At 40.4% G+C, this 20,142-nt stretch overlaps 2 protein-coding genes and 1 non-coding gene across 3 annotated transcripts; 1 reads left to right on the top strand and 2 right to left on the bottom strand.

Annotated features, from left to right (window-relative positions):
* Nucleotides 1-1,356: 1,356 nt before the first annotated feature.
* Nucleotides 1,357-3,718, bottom strand: LOC148336738 (large ribosomal subunit protein uL11). The gene is made up of 6 exons (XM_088296156.1): nt 3,543-3,718; nt 2,820-2,893; nt 2,300-2,398; nt 2,069-2,150; nt 1,793-1,879; nt 1,357-1,494 (listed from the first exon to the last, which is right to left on the bottom strand). Exons 1-6 carry the CDS (start codon nt 3,577-3,579, stop codon nt 1,376-1,378), a joined length of 498 nt encoding a protein of 165 aa, XP_088152282.1. The 5' UTR covers nt 3,580-3,718; the 3' UTR covers nt 1,357-1,375.
* Nucleotides 2,645-2,771, bottom strand: LOC148336739 (small nucleolar RNA SNORA65). Its single transcript, XR_015843498.1, has one exon. It is a non-coding gene; the product is annotated as a small nucleolar RNA SNORA65 (small nucleolar RNA).
* A 9,422-nt stretch (nt 3,719-13,140) lies between the features above and the next one.
* LOC148336740 (voltage-gated potassium channel regulatory subunit KCNG4-like) lies at nt 13,141-19,424 on the top strand. Its single transcript, XM_088296618.1, has 3 exons — nt 13,141-13,527; nt 14,505-15,344; nt 17,194-19,424. Exons 2-3 carry the CDS (start codon nt 14,586-14,588, stop codon nt 18,073-18,075), a joined length of 1,641 nt encoding a protein of 546 aa, XP_088152744.1. The 5' UTR covers nt 13,141-13,527; nt 14,505-14,585; the 3' UTR covers nt 18,076-19,424.
* Nucleotides 19,425-20,142: the final 718 nt, after the last annotated feature.

A 20,142-nucleotide genomic window follows, 5' to 3' on the forward strand; every position in this document is an offset into this window, starting at 1 on the left:
TCAGTGTTTACGGTTGACAAACATCCGAAGCAAAATCATTATTTCATTGCATTGTGATATGTCACTTTTTATTGCTATGATTGTTTCCAAATATGTCATGAAATGACACATTATTGTTGGATTGATTAACTTGATTGACTAAGGGGGTTCAATATTCTCCTTCCTGCCAATGAAGTTTAAAAGCACGTGGTTTTATACTTTCATAACTGTGCTGTAGAATTGATGTGAGTAGTACAGGAACAATTAAAAAAGTGACATTGATTCATTTGAAATGGATAAGATGAACGGGGTGACTGAGTTTTGCAGTTTTTGCTAGGGTTGATGACAGTTCAGTTTTTTTTCTGCTGTGAATCTTTAACATCAATGTCAGAAATAATGTCCATTATGTGGTGTATTAGTTACAAAAATAATTGTACACCTGTTTACAAATGGAAATGTTTTATACTGCATTGGGTTGAGCTGGTGAACCGCTCTCTCTCTATATATATATATCTATATATACACACACACTCAATTGAATACAATTTTCACACCCGGAAACATATTTAACATTTCAGTGTGAAATCTGAGCCCGTTTGGCTGATCACAAAGACATTTTGTTGCCCAGTTCTGTGATGGCTGTTTATCTGCTGCACAGCTCAGCGACCTCGTGGAAGGGGGCCGTAAAAGAATTAGGTGGAGCTACATTCGTCCAGCCCCACCAAGATTCAACAAAACGAGTGCTAGTGCGACCAATATGATGTTCAAGTGTAGCACAGAGCCCCCTCGACAAGACAAAGCAACTGGACTAAAGTGTCAGCCTTCGCCCGTTGGTTTTGCGTGCACGTTTCACGGAAAGAGGGCAAAACATGTCATCAGTAGGGGGCAGTAGTGTGCAGGCATCAACATCTTCATGGTCTGATCCCTGGAATACCAGTTCTGTGGCGGGAAATAACGGGCCAGTAAATCACAAACAGGAAGATCTCCAGGTGGCCCATTGCAAATAGAAACATGCCGTATGATCCACAGTCGTAAAATCAAATCAAAAGCACGGGCTTTTAATTAGCACTGGGCTTTAGATTTAAGACAACCTTTCGTAAAAACACAAGGAACCTAGCAAAGTAACTTCAGGTTTGTTGCCCTATGGGCGGGGCTATAAACATGACAGATCTGCACAAAGGGAATACAGCTGCAGACCTACTGAAACTCCTTCCCACTAAAATTACATTGTCAGTCCTTCATAGAATAACAGCACTTCTGTAACAAAGCTATTTCATGACTTCTGTTCAAGCTCAATTGAGTTAAAAACTAAAGAGACATAACATATCAACAAACACATATGCAAAAGCATGAGTAAGAAAAACAAGGCAAAAGTGATTCCATTTCCAACATTTTATTACTCAGAGGGGCACTCAATTTTGCCACTGTTGATGTCATCAATGACGTCATGAGGAGGACGGCCATCGATGGTACAGCCAACAGACTGAGCCGTACCCAGAATCTCCTTGATGGTTCCTGTCAAAACGAAAATCCATAAAAACAATGAACAGCATCATTATCACATTCTTTTAACATCAGATACTTGCAACATTTATTGTCAATACACTCATTCACATAGTGTTGCAGACTCTCCATGCAGAGTTGTCCAATACATTGGGCAGCTCTGTCATCTAAAGTGGGGTCCATCTGAGCCTCGACTGGACTATACTCTGTCACTCTGATAGACAGGCATAGTGGTGGGAGGCTAACCAACAAAACCCAATCGTAGGCCCTGGTATACATTAGTACAGCTTGACAAAATGTTTACTCTTACCTGACAGCTCCCTTGCAATGGAACGAGGACGCATGACACGAGCAACACCCAGAATGTCATCAAAAGTCACACTTCCACTGTGCTTGACTGGAAGGGGAGAGGGAAAAAATAACATTGACGACATGATGAATAAAAATGGCATAAGAGTCAATAGAGTGATAATTCACTATCATTTCCAAAATTATCATTCATGAATTTTACCAAGGGTTAAACCTTTAAGACCCCAATGAAACTCTTATTTATTTAGCAAACCAAATTGTTTAAACCGCCACTTACTGTTCTTGACCTTCTTCCTGTCACGAGGGGGTTCTTTCAGCGCTTTGATGATCAGTGCGGAGGCAGAAGGAACCACCTCAATCTATGAAAGACAGAAGAAGCAAGACTAAGTCTCATTTCCACTTGAACCCCTCCAATTAAGCAGGGTATCACTTTGCATGCAACTCAAATCAGAGGGTGGGGCGGGGGTGTCAACCCTTTCCCCAATTTTAAGAAACTTCGTGTCTGTACCGCTGCCTGTCTGTTCTGGATAGTCAGCTTGACGGTGATCCTCAGGCCCTTCCAGTCACCGGTGGCCTTGGCAATGTCATCACCAACTTTCTTGGGCGACTGTAAGAGTACAACAGGATCAGTTTCTCTAATGGAATCAAATAGCTAATCTTAGCTGTGGGGATTTTCAGATTAACATAAATTCATGTTATTTAAGAGTGACAACTAGCATCTTTAAAACAGAGTGGAAAATATGCAGTTTGGCAAACACCTTCCTCTTCGGTAAACATTAACAATGGGGTTATTACACTTGCGTGAATAAGATTTACTACTAGAGTGATAAAGGCACAGTTCGGACATGACAAGGACTGTTCTAGAATTTTTGGCACAGGGTTGACCATTGGTTTGGGTAGCCCTGTTTCCTAAAACCAGGTCACTCTTAGCCTCCACTGGACGACACAAAGTCACTCAGACAGACTAGCATAGTGGCGGGAGGCTATTTTTTTCATTTTATTTTAGCAAAGCCTGGCTCAATACTCACCAGACCGAGGGGACCAATTTTGGGCGCCAAAGCAGATGTGGCGCCAACCTCTCCTCCTGTGCACCTCATGTACACTACAAGACAAACAATATCTGAAAGTTAAGATTACTCAAAAACTCATCTTGCATCCAGCAGATTTGTGCAAGTGTAGGGCTGGAAATGAGTTATCGGTATTTCAAAGCTCCACCGCTTTTCACTACTTTGGAATATGCGTTTCTGCTATGAAATATGGCTTCTGGATTTGGTTGTGAATGCACCTTCAGGAAACTTGAGACAATAAAGTTGTAAATTAGGATGTAAAAAAAACCTACGTGTTACACACCGATGTCAAGGGAGACATCTTACGTAGTACACACTTGTTTAAGACAAGTTTCCATTACTAAAGAGGAGCGCCGGAGTCGAGGGCTTAAACAGTGACGATTGACAAAACACGCTGATGTGGCTTCATTGTGTCGGCATTGTCTCAGAGAAGCGAACAGTTAGCAGCTAATAGTTAGCAATTTAGCCCACGTGGCAAAGCACGAGTGGGTCGGTCGCGTTTCCAAATTAAACAACGGAATACCACTAGAAACAGCCCACAAACACTTCTATCAAACACACGTCGGTCACAGCTCGAGTCTCAATATTACCATTGTGAACACGCCGTGGGAAGGTCGAGAGAGTGCGACTCCATCTTGTCATACAAGCGTCATCTTTAAGTATCGTTCGACATGATAAACGTACCAACTTTAATCTCGCCGGGGTCGAATTTGGGAGGCATGTTGGTGTGGAGGTTGAACTCAGTTCAGCTTGATTGATGAGGGTGTCGGATGAACCCGATTCGGGACGACCGATTAATGTTGCACCTTCACCGTTAAAGGAAAGAGAGAAAGAAAGAGCGCAAAGACAGCGCACTATATAACTGCACCAAATATCGCGAGACATGACGTCAGCAGCGTGTAGGTGGAGCCTTTAGAGCTCGTAAATGCTTCTTCATGTTCGCGGAAGTTTGACGCGTATGAATTATGAAAAAAAAAAAGAATTGCAAGAATGCGTGCAAGAATTGTGATGTTTTCAGCTTCCAGGACTTGTGTATAGATCCGTGCAACATGGAGCCGTGCATTATCATATTGCAACATGAAGTGATGCTCGTGGATTAAGGGCACGACAATGGGCCTCAGGATCTCATCATGGTATCTCTGTACATTCAAAATGCCATCAATAAAATGCTCCTGTGTTCATTGTTCATAAAGTACGCCTGCCCATACCAAAACCCCACCGCCATTATGGGCCACTCGATCCACAGTGTTGACATCAGCAAACCGCTCACACAATGCTGCACATGCTTTCGGCAATCTCCACTGAACAGTAAAAAACGGCATTCATCCATGGTGAGTGCACCTCTCCAACATGCCAGGCATCATTGAACGTGAGTTCGTCGGTTAAGATGACAAACTGCAGACAGGACTAGACTGTTTCGGGCAGTTTGTGCAAAAATTCTTTGATTACGCATTTTGAACCCCATATTGTTCCAACAAATGTCCGGGTGGCTGGTCTCTCAGAGATCTTGGGCTTGTGTGGTTAACTTGTGGCCTGAGATTGTGAGGTCTTGTTGGATCAGGGGTGCTCATTACGTCGATCACGATCGACCAGTCGATTGCAAAGGTAGTATGGGTAGATCGCATGACATTAAAAAATAGACGTCAGCCTATCATTATCCGTCATGTGATTGATACAGGGCACCCAGTCAGATGACACCTGATTTTTTTTTTTTTTGCGACAGATAGGTCACCACGCATGTGCATGCAACGGTGCTCAGTGCAGCACAAATAGCAAGCTAGCGAGTTGGTTTCCTCCAATTTTAAGCTCTCATTTTATTCTCTTGAACTCAAGGGGTGTATAAACATGAGTGGGGGTGCTGGACCAAGTAAGAAGACAAAATCGTATCACTTTAATACGGAATGGGAGGAGGAGTATTTTTTCACAATGACATTTTAGAAGTGCGTTTGCCTCATCTGTCAGTCTACCATCGCAAATACCAAAGAAGGGAAATGTGGAGCGGGATTTTCGGACTGTTCATGGAAAATATAATACCGACTTTCCACCAAAACGCGAGCTGAGGAAGAGAAACGTGAAGGAATTAAAAAGCCAGTTGTCAGGACAGCTGTCATTTTTCAGACAACTTACTTGAAAAGCGAAAGCCGCCACCGAGATTGGCTACATCTACATACATTGACCAAAAAAATCCTCTCTCGCTTGCTCTCTCTCTCTCTCTCTCTCTCTCTCTCTTCCTCTCTCTCTCTCTCTCTAAATTATAATTATATACATATATAAATAAATAAATATATATATATATATATATATATATATATATATATATATATATATATATATATATATATATATATATATATATATATATATATATATATATATATATATATATAGTATAGTAGGTAGATCATTTTGCCTTGGTCATTTTATATGTAGCTCGCATGCTGAAAAAGTGTGAGCACCCCTGTGTTGGATGTATTGCCAAACACATCTCAAACACCTTTGTAGATGACTTACGGTAGAGAAATGAACATTCAATTCATGGGCATTGGCCCTGGTCGACATTCTTGCAGTCACCATGCCAACTGCAGACTTCCTAAAAGCTTGCAACTGAGGGATGGTGCTGTGTGATAAAACTGCACATTTCAGAGTGGCCTTTTATTGTGGCCAGCCTAAGGCAAACCTGTGCAATAGTCATGCTGTCTAATCAGCATCTTAATATGATATGCCCCACCTGTGAGGTGGGAGGTATGCTCAGTTACACATATTTTAACAGACTTGTGAACGATATTTGAGGGAAAATTACCTTTTGTGTTTGAATCCAGCTCACGAAAAATGAGTGTGAAAACAATGTCGGAATTCTATTTCTGTTCAGTGTAATATATAAATGCAACAAATAATGTGAATTGTTGGAGACAGAGGGCCAAGCAGAAAACCCCTCCCTTTATGACACCTGCTCAGGTTTCCCACTGCTGTCTCAGCCCTTTATGCTATGTAAACCTACAGTGTATAAGAAAAAATGCTATGCAACTAACAATTTACTTAAAGAAATCCAGAAAGACTGATAATTAATTGTTCTAGGCTAATTTCAATATTTTCACAGTATTACGTGTGCTGTTATGTGTACATGTGTGTGTGTGTTGGTGAGAGCCTGAGTGGTGCACGTGGGTGCTGAGTGGCTAAACATCCTCTGCAGCAGCATAAGGGGCCTCTTGCTCGTCAAGTACCCCCATGGAAGCGTAACACAGCATCGGGATTGCAGTGTTCAAAACAGCATGGAACTGTGTTCTGTTGTCATACTTGTGTCGAATGACATACAGAAAACAAGGTGTTTTCATTCTTGAAGGTGTCTTTGACTCAGTGCTGCTGCACAGGAATAGCAACAGAAACGAGAGGAAGTAAGTGGGTGAGAAGCAGTATTACTGTGGAGCTGTTTATTATGCATCATGAAAATCAGTGATGGTCAGAGATTCACATCCACTGCTTTGAAGCAATGGTATTTGTCTATTTTCAAATATATTGATTGGAAATGTGACATTTGCACAAGTCTGGTGTCGTATATTTCTTAGGTCTGATTAGCGATAGCTCTCTTATTGGCAGACGAATAATAAAACACAAGCACACACATGCACACATACGCACACCCGCAAATCACAACAGAGTAAGACTGATTATCACATACAGTAGTGGTATAGATTTGATAGACGTTTATTTGATTTCTGTTTTTTCATGCTAAACTCAAGGGCCGATCCTGATGAGAAAAATGTAATTAAATGATTTTTCACCTGTGTATCATCTTACACAGATTGTATTGTAGCTCTCTCCCACATAACAGATGCAACTCATGGATGTTTGCGAGCATCAGGCTCCTGCACATTTATTGTATTATTTTGAATTAAAACTGTAGTTTGGGATGATCTCATGTTTTTGTTTTCCATAGTGATGATGATAGATGATGATGATGATGATGATGATGATGAAATGGCTCCTATTACTGCTACTGCCACTACGATAGTAGCAGCAGTAGTACATGGCACAGTGTAATAAACAAATGAGCCATCATTCATACATCCATCATATGCAGTATTTCAGTCCTGCAGAGGAGAAGGCAGCATGTGATGCAATTAAATTTACATCCCCTAGTTTTACTGTGTGTTTGACTACAGGCACAAAACAACATGGAGGGGAGGTGTGAGCGTTTCTCTTTGCATAAACCAGGAGTGTGAAGCAGAGCCAGTGAGTCAATGTTGATTTTGTGCACTTTGACGGCTTATCTATCTTTCTTCTCTCTGCAAGCATGGATGTTATGCTCTTGAATCAAAAGTATGGAGGAAATTGTTTTGGGATTTAGAGTTGGAAAAAAAAAACTATCCAATCTGTTCATCAATTATTACAAATTGATCAAGTGGGTCAGCCTCATTTGACTCTGATTGGGCTCATAGAAAGCAAGTCAATGTTCCAACTCTAATGTTCACCTCAGTTAGTGCAATCTATCTGAGGCCATCAAATCTCAAAGGGCTTGCATCATGCACAATTTCTTTGGACATTCAAGGGAATGCCAGTGGATTTGCGATGTTTTAATACATCTTTGAATCATTGGACTAACACTTAATTTATTTGTGCACTAGAAATGAGTTTATTTTTACCAAATACTTCTCAGTTTTGTTAGACTTCTTTTCGCATTGGTTTATTTACATGTAACATGCAGTACATGTAATATGACAAAGACAAGATTATTATATAGTTGATGTAATTGTATAAGAACCTGTATATGTATATATATTAATGTACTCCAGAACTGGCAAACTAAGAAGGAAAGCTGTTAACTGCAACAGCAATGATGAGGTGTTGGTTTTCAAATTACCTCAATTAAACACATATGCACTTGATGAGATAAATGAAAATGACGTGTCCCTTGACTGACTCATTATTTTTGATAGAAACATGGGCCTTCTGGATTGGAAAGGAAACTGCCCTCTTTAACTTCAAAATATTTCACAGCCTTCAATAGACGCTCAGCTAACGCACCATTGGTGCTGTGTGGTATGTTGATCTGCCTGTTTGTTTGCCATGCTGAGGGATGTTGACATTTCCTGTTGACTTGTATCGTACTTACTGTCACTGCCAAATTGCCAGAAAGGCAATCTGTTCTGATGAAATGATTTTTTTTAACAGCTGTGAATCACTTATATATTTTTGTATTTTATTGCTGATGCTTGAGATGTTTTAATCTTACTACTGTCAATAACATCTCCAAAATGCAATTCTCGTCATTTAATTTAATAATTTCTTAGACAAAGAAAACTCCATGAGGGACTGCAATCTTTATGCGGGAAAATTGTCCAGTAATCTTAATGACATAATATAGATTGTTTAGGTTTGTTCAGACTAAAGCGCTCTAAGAAATGTTCTTTCGACTATCTGTTAAACAGTTTGTAAGATGAGTCGGTGGCTCGAAGAGCTGCTTGTCAATAATTGTAATATGACTCCTGGCCTAAATAATCTGATTCCTTTCTGAGGGTTTCCTCCTCCTGCAACCAGCATCTCCTAATTACATTATGAGAAAGAGGAGCCAGAAAAACAACACAAACAAAGCCTGAATGCTAAAGTAAAGCTCTGCTACATATTAATGAAGTACAGTTGCCCATGTTAAAGCAAGGATGACCGGTGGAAGCAGACTTTCAGCCAGTTGATAAGGCTGGGATGTGAAGCATGCAGGAGTTAATTAACCAATGTTTGAGAAGACTGATTGTGCGGAATCAAGGGTGAATTATCAGCTGCCTCGCTGCACAGCTCCCTAGGTGATTTGGCACAAATTGAGAGACTCAAGCAATTTCCCAGGAGTTTAGTTTAATTTTTTTTCTGACACACTGATTCCACTGAACCATGTTAACCTCCAGCTCCATCAGGAAATTAAGTTGCAAAAGAGGCTAAAGGTTTCCAAACAGAATGAGATGAAACAACCTACAGTGGCTGTACTCGTCATCAGACTGCTTCACAGAACAAATAAAACTGTCCAGTTTGAATAATGTAAAATATTTAATATGACTACTACTTGCCACTTAAATATTAGATTGTGATTGAGGTATTAGTGTGCAGTATTTGTTGCCAATTAAATGATTGAAAGAGTAAATTTCAAGACTTGATTTTAAACAGTTTTAGTGCTGAGCGTGCATACTGTTTATATATTGGTCCACCTTTGTTTCTTCACATGTATACAGTACGGCTTTTTGTTACCTGTTACCTTCAGACAGAATTGATTAGACACTGGATATTGAAGACTGGGTGGGTGAATTATTAATGAATAAAAACCCTGAGTAAGGAGCGTCTTTACACTCATAGGGATCTTTTTTCAGACAACACTCTACATAAAACTGGTGTATCTTAATTTTCATGCCCGGGCATAACTGGTTGACCGTGTTTGGTAAATTGGCAGCCATGCTGGGTGTTCCAGCGCATCTGATAATTTGGTCACAGAAAGTAGACTTGACCTTAGATCATCTTGGATAAGAACTTGTGGCGCCGGTGGTGTAATGCAATTATATATATATTTATAAATACACACACACACACACACACATATATATATATAAATATATATAAATATATATATATATATATATATATATATATATATATATATATATATATATATATATATATATATATATATATATATATATATATATATATACATATATACCATGATTTATTGGTTATGAAGGGCTCGACCACCCAACGCTGACAAATACGAGTTTGGCAGTTCCACGCTTACGTACGAACATGCTTGTGGTGTATATCATACTTTTATTGAAAATAACGAGAGAACCTCTGAAGCAAGTGAGGTCATAAAGGGCAAGCCCACCCTGACGCTGTATTTATAGCTGGACATGGACTGCTGAATGGATTTATCACACACACATGCACGCACACGCACACACCTACTCTCACACACACACGCACACCTACACACCCACGCGCACTCACCCACGGATACACGCACACACTCACACACAATACCCTTTTGATTGTCTTTGTGTTTTGCTTTCAACTATGTAGTCACTAATGTAGATATATTATCCACATCCTCTGTGTCAGTGTCAAGTGTGATGCTTCTCTTGTCGCTTTTATAGAAACTTCACTTTCCTCTCATTGATTAGCCTCTGATCTGCAATTAGTTTTTAGATAACCAGGGTTGACTTATTTTTGTGAAATGGTTCAGTTGTAAGATAACAAATGTGCATGTTCACTTTGCAAATTTAAATGATGAATGAAGTGCAGCAATATTTTTTAGTCACACACTCTAACTCTCTACAGAAGGGAAAAAGCATAAAAATCACCCCGATGAGAAATGTATCTGCAAGAAAAACAAAATTTTAATATTGCCTGTCGGCATACTCCTGTCATTTTCATCATAGCGCATATACAATAATAATTACAACTTTAGTACAAGCTTCATAATACTGATGCCATGGCTGTCACAGCACGCTGTAATTTGCCTTCCCTTTGTTTCCGTCTTGCTAGAGGATTATCATGTAATCCGCAGTATTCATCAACCAATAGGGTCAGAGGTTGCTTTATTACAATATAACACTTCTCTCGGTGCAGATAGAATGATATGGACTTGATTGTGGGGCAAAAGGGCATTATTGGAATGATCACATTTGTTTCAACTAAAACTGGATGTGAGGACTTGTATTTAATATTAACATTCTAACCACAGAATACTATGACTAATTATCAAAGATAAGCATAAATCAAATAGAAATCCATGCAGGAAACATTGTATTTTTTAATTTATAATATTAAATATGATATGTATCATGTGCGATGGGTCACAAGTTCTAAGCACATCCACCTAATAGTTATGAGGTTGGGAGTTTGAATCCCTATGAGCTGGTGTGCGTTTTCTTCAGTCTAGTTCCCTCCCACATTCCAAAAATATGCATGATCGGTTCAACGAAGAATCTAAATCAGGGGTTTCAAACTGATTTTAGCTCAGGGTCCACACGGAGGAAAATCTCTTTCCAAGTGGGCCAGACGGATAAAATCTTTTGCCACAGTTTATAATTTGAATACAACTGGCGACAATTATACGCAGATTTGTTTGACATTTATGCTCAGAATTGTCTTTAGGTATAAACATGAATTTGAATGGTTGGTTGTGTCTATGCCCTGCAAATGGCTTCTGACCAGTCCAGGGAGTATCCCGCTTCTGGCACAAAGTCAGCTGGGCTAGGCTCTAGCTCGCCCGTGACGTATAGCAAAGATAAGCAGTACAGTATAGAAAATGGATGGATGGATGGATTACATTAAATTAAAAGAATCGAAAAAGAGCGCAACCCAGGGTGTAGTCTGCCTATTGCCTGATGGCAGTTTGAATTTGTCCCAACTCCCTGTGACCCTCAGCAGGGTAAACTCTAGAAAACATGGGCAAAACATGCACAGGGGTTGCCCAAACACGTTTCTAATCAATGCAACTGTTCTTCAGTTTATCTCCTTTGTTTAAAATTGAATGTTCAACAAGATTTATTACTGTAAATGTTGTCAAACAAATAAAAAAAATCTGCCAACAAAGACATTGACATTTTTTGTATTAAAATCCAAAATGTTGTGTAGTTTGACTCTCTCTGGTCAGACAAACGCATGCCGCAAATTGCGTGAAATAATCCAGAAAATAAATTGAAACCAAAGCCATCATTTCACAAAATGTGCTGAACATTTATTGGACAGAGTGTGGAGAAATGTCATCTTCACGGCAGATGATGTCCTGATTAGATACTGAATGGACCAAAACAACCTACATCTGGTAAAGTGGGCATGCAAATTGCGTCAGTGAGTGCGTGTGCCTGCGTGGGGGTGTGCATGTTTGTGTGTGTGTGTGTGTCACAGAGAGATACAGGAATACAGGCTCCGCTTTATCTTCTTTCCTTGATATCAATCACATACCTTGCCTATGCAGTATTTGTGTCTACTTGTAATAGGTGCAATAGATTAATACAGTGCTTTTCAAATAGTGTGGCGCGGTGCGATGCTGAGGGGGGCACGTGTTAACCTGGGGAACAGGCTTTTTTCCCGCCGTAGTACAGCTGAACGATGTATGGTTTTGGGACGGAAATTGCCATCTCAGACAACGTGATTTTGAGATCGTCAAAGCTGCTCTTTGTGCCCCTAGTTCACGCAGCAGGTCACGCAGTACTGCTCGTTGTTCTTGAAGTAATTTCGTTCGCCGCTACTTGAATACTAGCCGCCAAGCAATCTTGCGCCGCAGCTGTATGAGCTTTATTTCTACTATGTCCAAGTCCGAGCACAGCAGCAGCAAGGAGCTGACAAATAAACATCCCCACTAGTAAGTAGCATTTTAAACGAGGAGGCGAACGAGGAGGCGCTAAGTGTGCTAATCGCTAAAATGAATTACAGAGTAATAAGTGCTTCGGTGTACGCTCAACTTTAAACAGAAGTCTGACTCGAACCTCGTTTGGGCGGAGAGCCAGTAGCTAATTGTTTTCTTCTTGGTAGGGGGGGTCGTGACAGAAAATAATTGAGAAGCACTGGATTTATTAAAACGACTAAATTGGGTTTTAAAAGGGGTAAATTTACAGCTTTCTAAATGGTCAACAAACTTTCAGCAAGTTCTTACTTTCAAGCTACTAAAAATGCTTTCACCGAGTTAGCATTCAACTACCGAGGAAATGGGTAACTTGCTCAAGGACACTTGGATGTGGTCACGTGGGTTCAGATTTTTTTTTTTTTAATCCTCAAGATGGATAAAAGATTTTAGTAGCATAGTTGCCTCTGTGTTGAGAGACACGTTTGACAGCATAATTACTATTTCAAATGTGTTTGTGATAAAAATCCAAGGAAGGCATATCAAGAAAATCACAATTTTAAAATGAATTTAATCTGTTAATGTACTGTATGTAAATTGTTCCTCAAAATGGAGGGCGAAGGAATAAATTATTCTTTAGAGGGTGCTCATGACTTTTTGGTTAACAATCACTTGAACTATAGCTGCGGTTGCATTTTGTTTCAGGACAATTGTAATTTACACATCAGGTGAATGTTTGTTGTTTTGCATGGGCAATTTGAAAGTTCAAGTTCACAAAAACTGCCCTCCAATTCTGTGATTGTAACATCGGAATTGAAACAAAGACGAGCATCTATTGCGAGCAAACTTCCATCTCCAGTCGTTTTTTTCCCTCTTCAGTGTTCGTGAAGAGCGAGCTATCTCACATTTGGGGGGAGGGAGCGGGGGGAGGAGAAAAGAAGGAGGAGGACGGTCCTGCTGTCAAGCACAGATGAAAATACAGCAGCAGGCTTGAGGAGGGCACCTAATCGCCTTTCGTCACTCCTTGCTGCCACAGACGAACTGTGGATACGGAAACACGAACACGCAACTGCAGACGAAATAAGTTCGCTTTATATCAATGCTTCGGGAGTGCAGTCTTTGGAACCTACGGCCGCAATGGAAAACTTCAGAAACCATTTTAAAACAGTTGGGGATTATTCTAATAATGGTGGGATTTCTAACAAATTGTGAGTGTTTGACTAAATACGCCAACAATGTGGTCTTCGTGGGCGAGATGTGCGTTTGTTTGAGCTACAGCTTGGAAAATGTGCTGGACACTCAACAGAAATGTTTCTGAGCTGAGGCAGACCACATGCGCCCTCTGAGGTGAGTAAATATAATTTCATCCTTTATCCTCGCCCAAGAGTGTTCATTTCTTTATTGCTGTATCCACCATTTATGTAATCACACCTCACTATCTTAGGGGGCATCTAATTGACGTTTATCAGTAATGATATGCAATACTACTTATGAAATGTAGGCTACTAAATTTACAGGCTACAACCACGTATTAAGTTAGAGATTTAAAGAAAAGAACCTTTTCAATTTAACTACTCATTTTACCCGGAAAACAATTATATAATGCTACACTTCTGCTTACATAGTTTTTATAGCAGTTGCTTTTGTGAATTAAAAAAGTCTTTGGTTGTGATGGACATATGTCAGTTTAACGAGTACCTGCGGTTTGCATTGTTAAACGGCAATGAATGAAAATGCACAAAAGATAAAGGTTTGAATGACACCTAACAGAGCCTTGCTTGTGCTGCAAGGTTAAAAACTGTGCAGTATTTTACTCAGTTTTTTTTAAATAAACAAGGCAAATGTTATATGCACTGCAATGAAAATGTAAAGTGCGGCATTTATGTACTCAGGAAAGAGCCAAGTGGGCATTAAAGTGTGCATTTATTGTGACCAGTGGAGACACATTGCTCCCATTGCTCAAATTATGAATGGCGAGTATTAAAAATATGATAAAGTTGAAGAGTAGTGGTTGGTACACATGGGTATGGTAGTGGCCCACCAAGAATTTCAGTATTTTACTTGTTTTTGAAGGTCAATGTCTGTGAAATTTGAGAAACATCAAAGAAAAAGTCAAATTTTTTCTTGATTTGTAAATGTGCCTCTACTTTTCTAATAAAATCTTCATTCATTTTCAAAAAACGAATGTGGTCGATAAGTCGATCCTACGTCACATGACCTTGAGGGGCAGTGGACACCCAGAGCTATTCACAAGTCAATAATAGGCTTGATTAAAATAAAAAAGAAGTATCACAATATTTATTTATTTATTTTTATCATTTCAGCTGTTGGCTTCGTCATTCATCATAGTATCCAGACGCGCCTTCAGATAGCTCTTCAGTTCCTCCTCGTTCAGTGAAGACAGAATGCCTATTATCAGCAATGCCAATCACGATTTCAGCACCTACTCAATTAGCAGTGACGACAGCAGCCTTGATCGCTTCTTCACAGAGATTCCAGAGACAGAGACAATCAAGGGTGTGTACTTCCAGCGAGCCCAGCTACTACGTGAGCCAAAGGCCTCACATGTGGTCGATCACACCCTTCAAGTCCTTATCAATGTTGGGGGTAATCGCTACACTTTCCCCTGGAGCACATTGGAGCAATTCCCCCAGAGTCGCCTGGGACGACTGCGCTTTTGCACCACTCCCGAGGAGATCGCACACCTCTGCGATGACTATGATGAAACATGCAAGGAATACTTTTTTGACCGCAACCCTACAGCTTTCCGGGTCATCCTCAACTTCCTAGCGGCGGGTAAATTGCGTCTGCTAAGGGAATTGTGCGCCGTATCTCTGCATGATGAGCTTGACTACTGGGGCGTTGACCCAGGTCACATGGAGCGGTGCTGCCGCCGTCGCATGATCACCCGTGTGGAGGAGGTGGCCGAGCGAGAGCGCAAAGAAGAAGAATGGAGACAGAAGAGGATGAAGCTGAAGAAAAACACAGCAGAAGTAGAGAGAGGCCACTGCAAGCTGATCTGGATGCTGCGGGAAGTGGTGGAAAACCCTCACTCAGGGTTGGCAGGAAAGATATTTGCTTGCCTCTCTGTCATCATGGTGCTGGTCACGGTGGTCAGCCTGTGTATCAGCACTATGCCAGATCTCCGAGATGAAGAGACCAGGGTGTGTATGTAACATCACATTAGCACAGCATAGCAGACTTTTATATAATTTCACTAAAGTATTGATGTGATGCAGCAGTGAGAAAAAGTAAGCATATTACTCCTAAAGGTAGTCAGAGATAGACAAATTTGCACACAGTTAATAATTAAATATATCAAAATAATAATAATAATGATATCCACCCATCCAACCATCATCCGAGCTGCTTATCCTCACATGGATCATGGGCATGCTGTAGCCGAATACTAGCACTACTAATACTTCTGTAAATAAATGGACAAAAATAAATATATCACTAAATAAACATAGTTGCATACAGTTATTTAAGCACCTTAATTTCTGTATTAATCACCATGTTTTCCTAATGTAAGACACTAGCGGAGTGAGATACTGTATACCAGGGGTCACCAACGCCGGTCCTCTAAGGTACCAGTCTACAATGTTTTGGATGTCTCCCTGATTGAAATTGTCAACTCAGCAGTATGCTCTGTAGAAGCACGATAAAGATCCTGATCATTTGAATCAGGTGAGATGGAGGCGGAAGACATCTAAAATGGTAGAAGCCCAGAGGACCGGAGTTGGTTGACCCAAGCTGTATACAATGCAATTGAAAAAACAAACAAAAAAAATTTCTGAGGTCGATTCCAACAGTGTCCAACTTCAATTTGAATAGATCTGAGAAAGTCATGATGGAAATGAAAATATCCAAATTCATGGTCAACATGTTCATAAAATCTTTATTAAGTTTATGGGCATTTTTTTTTTAAACATGTTCGGTTTCTTTTCTACAGACCCCAAATATTTGTCAAAAACACTAACAAGCATTCAGTATATGCTTTTTCGTGAGATGGGAGGGGGGATGGGGAAAAAACAGCCCCAAAATATTTTAAGAAATTGTAAAAGAAAATCTCTAAATATGTGAATATACGATTAGCCAAATCGCAAGTATGCAGGGGTTTACTGTGTTCGCAGATGAAGTTCAATCTTAATTTAATTTTCGGACCCCTCCGCCCATATTTAATGTAAAATGAAAACTGAATGTTCATAAGATAACCTAGCTCAAGATTTATGTGCTCATCTCTTTCTGAAATGGGCCATGTTGTGAGATCAGCATTTTTGAATGCAGTAAAATGTGGTAGAACAATTGCAGCTCGGATAACCAACCTTGAATCCAAACTTGGAAGACATATCTTACCTTAAAAAAAGGTTGAAACTGGACTGCAGATCAAAACAGGATCTCAATAATAAATGGCGAAAAATGTCAGCGATTAAAGATCTATTTCAAACATCAAGTCAGAAAATAACTCTTATCAAACCGTGCTACACCTGTAATATATGGCTGCTAATTTAAGAGAAAATATGAGACAATTTGGGCGGCACGGTGGACGACTGGTTAGCACGATGGCCTCACAGTACCGAGGTTGTGGGTTTGATTCCGGCTCCAGCCTTCCTGTGTGGCGTTTGCATGTTCTCCCCGTGCCTGCGTGGGTTTCCTCCGGGTACTCCGGTTTCCTCCCACATTCCATAAACATGCATGGCAGGTTGATTGGACACTCAAAATTGCCCGTAGGTATGAGTGTGAGCGCGTATGGTTGTCTGTCTATTGGCTGGCAACCGGTTCTGGGTGTTACCCCGCCTACTGCACCCAGCACCCCCCGCAACCCATGTAAGGAGAAGCACTACAGATAATGGATGGATGCCAAAATTTTTACGGGACCATAATTGGGATCAATCTAGAGCAAATAAAATGCTCCAGTTATTATTGTTTTCTCAATGTACCCTTAACTGATAGTTGTGCATATTTGGTGGAACATCCCTTTGAGTGTGATTTCATAACTGTGTCTTGCAGGGCGAGTGTTCCCAGAAGTGCCACAGCATGTTTGTGGTGGAGTCCATTTGTGTAGCCTGGTTCACTTTTGAATTTGTGCTGCGATTTATAAACGCCCAGAGTAAGCTGGCCTTTGCTCGCGGGCCCCTCAACATCATTGATGCCATCGCCATTCTGCCATACTACGTGTCGCTAGTGGTGGACGTCCGAGATAAGTCCCAGGAAGAAATCGTCATGGGTGCTGGCAGAGGCTACCTGGACAAATTGAGTCTCATTCTGCGCTTGCTGCGCGCGCTGCGTATCCTATATGTTATGCGGCTTGCTCGTCACTCTCTGGGTTTACAAACACTGGGCCTGACCATGCAGCGCAGCATGAGGGAGTTTGGCCTACTGCTGCTATTCGTCTGCGTGGCCGTTACCCTCTTCTCACCCTTGGTCCACCTTGCAGAAAGCGAACTGGCGCCATATGCGGCTACCCATCCGCAACACAGCTTCAGCAGCATCCCGGCTACTTACTGGTGGGCAATCATCTCTATGACAACTGTTGGTTATGGCGACATGGTCCCCCGCAGCATCCCTGGACAGATGGTGGCATTAACTAGTATCCTGAGTGGAATACTCATCATGGCGTTCCCCGCCACATCCATCTTCCATACCTTCTCCCGCTCCTATCAGGAGCTGAAGCAGGACTATGAGAGGCTTTGGAAGGAGGAGAGAGGAGAAGAAATAGCAGCAGAGACGGATGAAATGTTCTCCAAGGTCGAGTTGACATCCAATGAGCTCACATATCTATCTAGAGAACTCATGACAGACAAAGATGATTATTCTACTCTTCCAAGCACACAGCTTTCTGACAGAGCAGTAATCTTAGAAATGCACACGGGAAAAAATGCATTCCGTTGACCATGTAACTGCCAAACTGGAGTTTGGACAATTATATCTTCTTCCTGCCACTTCCAATATGAACCAATCAGAACACGTTTAGATGTATATAACTTGGGATGACTGAACAAAATAGCAGTAAATCAACAAGCGACCTGTATCACTTGATGAGGGATGATTGAAAAAAACTCGATACCATTTTCTGTTGAGTTCTGAAAAAAAATTGCTGCTCTGTCAGCATACAGGATGTCTTGTGTGACAGCCTATTGATTCTGGGACAATTAAATAATGTACATACCTGTATCTAGTTATATCACGTTGATGTTTGACGAGAAAGTATTTGCGAGGTTATGTACACTACGTGAAGAAAAGTCTGTGCGTACATCTCTTTACTATTTATTACTCTCTTTCTATTAACGAGGATTGGATTCATCCTTTTTATATATTTTTTCTCCATTCACAAAGACATTTTGATCAACTGCATGTGGATGTGTTTCGACATGGAAAAACCCGAGATGCAAAACCTAAACCAAATAAATAGCAATTCCAGCAGAGAGAGTAGACTTTGTTGAACTTGGCTGCGACCAGAAGCTGACATGTCAAAACTGAACATGGAGGTGCTGCAGGCACAGAGTTGGCCAGCTTGCGGCACTGGAATTTTACGCCCTACCTTGCTTCTATCTATAGTATATATACAGTATATTGAATAAAAGTTACTGCGTATGTCAAACTTATAAGACGAGTCAGTGGGTAAAGATGTACCTACCAGAATTATGTCACAAAATAAGACAACTATACTATTTATTTAGCTGAAAAATGTAGATATATTTCATTTATCGTGATCCCTCCTACATTGCGGGAGTTATGTTCCAGACCACATTTGTAATAAGTGAAATCTTTGATGTAGAAATACCCTATTGAAATACTCTCTAGGCATAGAATTTACAGCACTTAATTCTTTTTAAGGTCTTTAAACAATACAAACACATGCAAAAATGTTTCATATATTGAGTGAGGGCAAAAACAATGAATAACACAATGTACAAAAAGTGTAACCGTCTACTAATCTCTGTATGTGTCAGGTGAAACAAATCCCGTTTTATCCCAAACTAACAAATTTATCATCTCATAAAATACAGTAGGTATAAGAATAATGACGCCCAAAGATGTACATTAGAAAATGAACCTATAGATGTCACTTGCTGCCAGAGTGAAAAGCACAAATGAAGAGAACTTTACATTCAATAAAAATCAAGGCTGAGCTGAAATGCTTCCTGCTTTCATTCTTTCCCTTTAAAAAATAAAATACTGTGCCGCCATTTAGTGGTCAAAAGTTCACTCAAAATCAACAAGAGGCAGAAAAAAGAGTTTTCATAGTTTATTTTCTGGCTGCTGGTGACTTATAGCGACCTCTATTGACCTGCCTCCTTATTAGCCTCTATACTGGCACAGTGTGCAACTTTTTTGATACTTGATGTAGTTGGATTTGGTTCACAAGCTGTTTCTCTTCCCGTCATTCCTGTACATGCTGACTGAATCTGATTCCAGAACGTGAATGACTTTTCAAATTTTGCTTTGTGGCAAAGTCAGATCTGGATTCTCTGTTTTTGAACATCACCAATGGTTTGCATTTAGTTGAACCCCACTTATAGCTGGTGTGGGCAAACTACAGCCCGGGGGCCACATGCGGCCCATTAAACTTTATAATCCGGCCCGCTGAACTTGAAAAAAATCAAATGAATAAACCTTGTTAATGTTTTATTTTCTAAATACTGTGGTTTTCAAAGACATATATATTGTTGTAATGCCTTTGTTCACTTTCATTTCAAATCAAATGTATCTTATTTCTCCGATGACGTGAGGTTGCCAAAACACTCCCTCCATCTGCTCCTGGTCCGGCCCCTCTGTCAAATTTTAGAACCCATTGTGTCCGGCCAATGTTTTGGAACTCTTGTGATATTGCTGGTGTTAGAGGTTACATTTAACTCATTCACTGCCATTGACGGCTAAAGACGTCAAAGATCCATTTTTTTTTTTACTCGGTTGGTAGTGAATGAGTTAAGAAATAAAATCTATCAAAAATAAGAA

This window comes from Idiotropiscis lumnitzeri, chromosome 5, assembly GCF_059441095.1.
Source record: "Idiotropiscis lumnitzeri isolate Australia: NSW breed Sydney's pygmy pipehorse chromosome 5, RoL_Ilum_1.0, whole genome shotgun sequence".
NCBI lineage: Eukaryota > Metazoa > Chordata > Actinopteri > Syngnathiformes > Syngnathidae > Idiotropiscis > Idiotropiscis lumnitzeri.